A 5,000-nucleotide genomic window follows, 5' to 3' on the forward strand; every position below is an offset into this window, starting at 1 on the left:
CTTTGGAATTTTAAGTCAAAGGTTCCGTTGCTTCTTGACGACTATGCAGCAGAAGCCAAGCACCATCAACCTGATCACCATGTGTGCCTGTGTCCTGCACAACCTCGTCCTCATCAAATACCCAGGTGCTTTGTCAGAAGTGGACTACGAAGATCCGGACACACATGCTCTGATCCCTGGTGCATGGAGGAATGAGCAAAACCTGCAGGGGCTGATGACTCTACCCGGCCATCATATCCAGAAGGATGCAAAGGATCAGCGAGACTACCTTTCACATTACTACATGTCCCCTGCTGGTGCTGTCCCTTGGCAAGAAAAAATTGTAGTACCTCCATGAGCTGTATAGTTGTTCCATTTTGTAAATAAAAGAAACGTATATTTTTCGTTTGTATTTTTTGTGGCCCTTTATTTTAGTTTCTATAAGAAAGCATTTGATTTACATATAAATAGCAGACATAAAATATGTACAACTATTAAGAAAGCATTTAATTTTTACATTCAAACAGCAAACTTCAAAATTTCTTGGGTTTATTTTTCATTACATTTTTATTTAAAACAAATGTGCATCTTGATTGGTAATAGATGAAAATAAGTGTGTGCATGAATTAAGACATCATTTAATTTTTACATGAAAACAGCAAACTTCAAAATTTCTTGGGTTTATTTTTCATAACATTTTTATTTAAAAGAAATGTGCATCTTGATTGGTAATAGATGAAAATAAGTGTGTGCATGAATTAAGACATCATTTAATTTTTACATGAAAACAGCAAACTTCAAAATTTCTTGGGTTTATTTTTCATAACATTTTTATTTAAAACAACATATGTGCATCTTGATTGGTAAATAGATGAAAATAAGTGTGTGCATGAATTAAGACATCATTTAATTTTTACATGAAAACAGCAAACTTCAAAATTTCTTGGGTTTATTTTTCATAACATTTTTATTTAAAAGAAATGTGCATCTTGATTGGTAATAGATGAAAATAAGTGTGTGCATGAATTAAGACATCATTTAATTTTTACATGAAAACAGCAAACTTCAAAATTTCTTGGGTTTATTTTTCATAACATTTTTATTTAAAACAACATATGTGCATCTTGATTGGTAAATAGATGAAAATAAGTGTGTGCATGAATTAAGACATCATTTAATTTTTACATGAAAACAGCAAACTTCAAAATTTCTTGGGTTTATTTTTCATAACATTTTTATTTAAAACAAATGTGCATCTTGATTGGTAATAGATGAAAATAAGTGTGTGCATGAATTAAGACATCATTTAATTTTTACATGAAAACTGCAAACTTAAAAATTTCTAGGGTTTATTTTTCATAACATTTTTATTTAAAACAACATATGTGCATCTTGATTGGTAATAGATGAAAATAAGTGTGTGCATGAAATAAGACATCATTTCATTTTTACATGAAAAACAGCAAACTTAAAAAAATTTGCCTATAGCGACAATACGTCAACAAAGGCAGGATCGTTACCTCGATCGTGTCGAAATCCCCGAGCTAACAATATAAGCATTTTATGCGGAGCTAAATAGCTAGATTATTAAAGCAAAACAAACTGGGAACGTCGCTCTAGCAAACTAAATGACCCATAAGAGCGAGCGATAGCATCCTGGATGCCTCCGGTAGGCAACAGCTCTTGTTTACGTTAATATCACTTTTGATTTCATTCAAAATGACAAGAGCTTACATTTATACATAGTAAAGATAATACTCAACTTTCCATTATTTTTTCACATTAAGACAGCAAATATAAAAACATATTAGCTTTATTTTTCTTTCATTTTCATTAATTTTTTCGTTTCCTTTTTGCTTCTCTTCATTATAAAGATAAAAATAGTTTGAAATAAGATATCATTTTTTTTCCACATTAAGACAGCAAATATAAATTTTTTGGGGGGTTTATTTTTCTTCACTTTTATTATTTTTTACTTTACTGTTTCTTTCTTTGTATTTTAAGGAAATAGATGAAAAGTCTTTGTAAATATATAAATAGTTTATTTACATTAAAACAACATATATATACAAGTATCACACTTCAATTATGTACAAATATTTTACACTATTTAAATTTCCTTGTCCTTGACTGGTGGGGTATCAAGCTCCTTGGACGAGTAGAGGGGTGAGGGTGTCATGGCTTCATCAAGGCTGCTGTCGATGGTCCCCGGGGTCAGGACAGGGAAGGTCAATGGACTTTTGAATGCCGCCGACAGCGACGTTAATGAAGGTGCTGGTGAAGGAGCCTGGACAAGGGTGGGTGACGACACTGGCACTGATGGCGAGGTCACCTGGACAGGGGTGGATGACAGTGGAGTTGGCATCCCTGGGTGCCACTCCGTGGTACGGGGCAAGGAAGAAGGGCTTGACTGCGGCACCCAGTTATGACTGGCTGGACGATGCTGTTGCTGCTGCTCTGGCTGTGCATGCGAGGGTCCTGGTTGAGGGGACTGCCAAGGTTGCTGCTGGTGAGGGGGTTGCCAAGGTGACTGCTGGTGAGGGGGTTGCCAAGGTGACTGCTGGTGAGGGGGCTGCCAAGTTGACTGCTGGTGAGGGGGCTGCCAAGTTGACTGCTGGTGAGGGGGCTGCCAAGGTGACTGTTGCTGAGGGGGTTGCTGATGCACAGGGGGATGCACAGGGGGCTGTAAAGGTTGCTGTTGCTGTGGGCCTGCCCAGGTCTCTGAGGATTGTTGCTGTGCCTGCTGCAAGACCTGAGTCTCGTCCCTGTAACGTTGTGTGAGATTGAGGCACTCTATTTGGAATTCGTGCCATCGGTGTACTGGGATGGCACGCATGTAGCCTTCCAGCAGGCACGAAAAATCGTGCACAATCTTGTGCTGGCCCATATACGTTGGGGTTGACGAATCAGCTTTCGACACAAGCTGAAACATAAAAAATATTATAAAAATATATTATATATTATATATATGTATATATGTAACAAACATTGAAACAATTTAGTACAGCATTTTAATGCCACAGATAGCATATGTCAAAAAGAATTAATACTCACATTCCTCAATATATTGCTGAAATCCTTCTCCGACACATAGGTGTCGCTGTGAGAGGTGTCAAGTGTTCGGCAGGACCCCTTCCCCTTGTCCTTCCTGGTGGTGGTAGATGCCTGGCTGCGAGTCCCCGTCGACCTCACGTCATCGTCGACTTCGCTGGCTGTCGTGGCACCTCCTTCGGAGCCACGAAACTCCTCACTGGCGACTGTCTCTCCCCGGACGATGTGCTGTATGAGGAACGACCAAGTGTCCATGATGAAGTCATCACGGCCACTCCTTTGGGCTTGGCCAGCTCCACTCTTCTTCTCCTTCTTCATAATTTTGCCAACCCTCGTCCTCAAGTTTTCGTAGCGTTTTTTGCACTGGGCAGCAGTGGCAGGAGGTTCCAGCTGGCTTCCTATATATGCCCACCTGCTGTCCTTCAACACCTTGTTTATCCACTCCTTGTGTTTCTTGTCAAAGAGCATGGGGTTCTCCTTGACAAGGTCGGCCAACGTAGTCTCCGTCTCTTCCGTCCACTGGTAGTCAGGGATGTCCTTCTTAGACACCCGAACCCGCTTCTTCTTTAAATCGTCATCACAGGATACCTGGCTCTGGCTTGTATCCTGCTGTGTCTCCGGGATGACCATATCGAGACTTGAAAATGATGAATGAGGAGATTCTCGATCTGCAGTCTCCTCCATCACGTCCATTTTCCTCCCCCTTCCCTTTGGCTGCTTCAGTTTAGGCATGTTGTCTCCTCGCTGGCGAACTCTGGAATGGCTAGGAGTGTCCTCGGACCTCAATTTATATACCCCCTAATCCCCTTAATCACACGAGAGCTCCACCCCCTGATAATCCCACGAGAGCTCCACTGGCGGAGTAGGAGGGCACTAGCATGAGTAGGCGGGCACTAGCGTGAACCGGCGGGCACTAGCGTGAACCGGCGGGAACTGGCGTGAACTGGAGTGAACGATGCTGGAACTGGCGTGAACTGGAGTGAACGATGCGGGAACTGGAGTGAACGATGCGCGAACTAGCGTGAACAGTGCGAGACAATGCGGGAGTACAATGCGTGATAATGTCAGTGGGAAGGCTGCGATGCGGGAACTGATGTGAACTGGAGTGAACAGTGCGGGAACTGGAGTGAACGATGCGTGAACTGGCGTGCACGATGCTTGGAAGGGGAAGCATGGCACGCATTGGTACGCTCTGGCACGCCAGTTCCCGCACTGTTCACTCCAGTTCACTCCAGTTCACTCCAGTTGGCGCATCGTTCACGACTATTTCACGGCCATTTATAGCGTGCCAATGCGTGCCACAAACTTTAAACATTTCAAAGTTTTGGGCCTGCATGGCACGCATTGGTACGCTCTGGCACGCGAGTTCTCGCACTGTTCACGACATTTTCACGGCTCGTTCACGCGAATTCGCGCATCAATGCGTGCCAGTGCGTGCCACGAATGCGTGCAAGTGTCAGGGGGGCTTAAAATGTCTTGGAAGGAAGGAAGAGTCTTATTAATATTGATGGATAAGTGAAATGAAAAGAACCCGGAAACCAAAAGGAATGGATAACAATGAAGCAAAAGTTTGTGCCCGAACATTCAAGGAAAACTTCATCTCTGATGTTGATGAGCCTCCATTAAATGGCTAAGGTTTTTAAAGCTCTTTTAGCAAAGGCAGGTATTCACTGATTCTGGTGCCGGAGGCCAAGTTCAATAAGAGGAGGCTCTACGGCTCAATTATTTCAGCCATTCAGGGTTTTTCTGCGATGGCGCTGCTAGGCTTTCTGGCCTTTTCTTAATCATAACAGACCTTGACCCACTTTTTTATGGCTGGGAAGAGTACGGGTGGGGGACAACTACTCTATATTGGAACGATACAGAAACATACAAGGCATGAGGTAAGGGCTACGCCACTCACGAATGCATCCTGTTTAGGCAGTTTGAAGTTTGTAATTATATAGGACGGAGTGCCTTCGTTTATATAT

The 5,000-nt window shown here is 42.4% G+C and overlaps 2 protein-coding genes across 4 annotated transcripts in view; both read right to left on the bottom strand.

Moving 5' to 3' along the window:
• Rdl (Resistant to dieldrin) overlaps positions 1-5,000 on the bottom strand; it is a 1,076,482-nt gene that overhangs the window by 904,735 nt on the left and 166,747 nt on the right. The window lies entirely within an intron of this gene.
• LOC137643620 (uncharacterized) lies at positions 1,954-3,933 on the bottom strand. The gene is made up of 2 exons (XM_068376333.1): positions 3,034-3,933; positions 1,954-2,902 (listed from the first exon to the last, which is right to left on the bottom strand). The coding sequence occupies exons 1-2, from the start codon at positions 3,760-3,762 to the stop codon at positions 2,090-2,092; spliced, it is 1,542 nt and encodes a 513-aa protein (XP_068232434.1). The 5' UTR covers positions 3,763-3,933; the 3' UTR covers positions 1,954-2,089.

The sequence above is a fragment of the Palaemon carinicauda genome, chromosome 7 (genome assembly GCF_036898095.1).
Source record: "Palaemon carinicauda isolate YSFRI2023 chromosome 7, ASM3689809v2, whole genome shotgun sequence".
NCBI classification, from domain to species: domain Eukaryota; kingdom Metazoa; phylum Arthropoda; class Malacostraca; order Decapoda; family Palaemonidae; genus Palaemon; species Palaemon carinicauda.

What these genes read in the sequence shown, in the direction of transcription:
- LOC137643620 (XM_068376333.1), bottom strand. Translation starts at nt 3,762, where the DNA reads ATGCCTAAACTGAAGCAGCCAAAGGGAAGGGGGAGGAAAATGGACGTG. An exon ending in TCAGCAATATATTGAGGAAT is followed by an intron (nt 2,903 to 3,033) that starts GTGAGTATTAAT and finishes TTTATGTTTCAG; the next exon opens with CTTGTGTCGAAAGCTGATTC.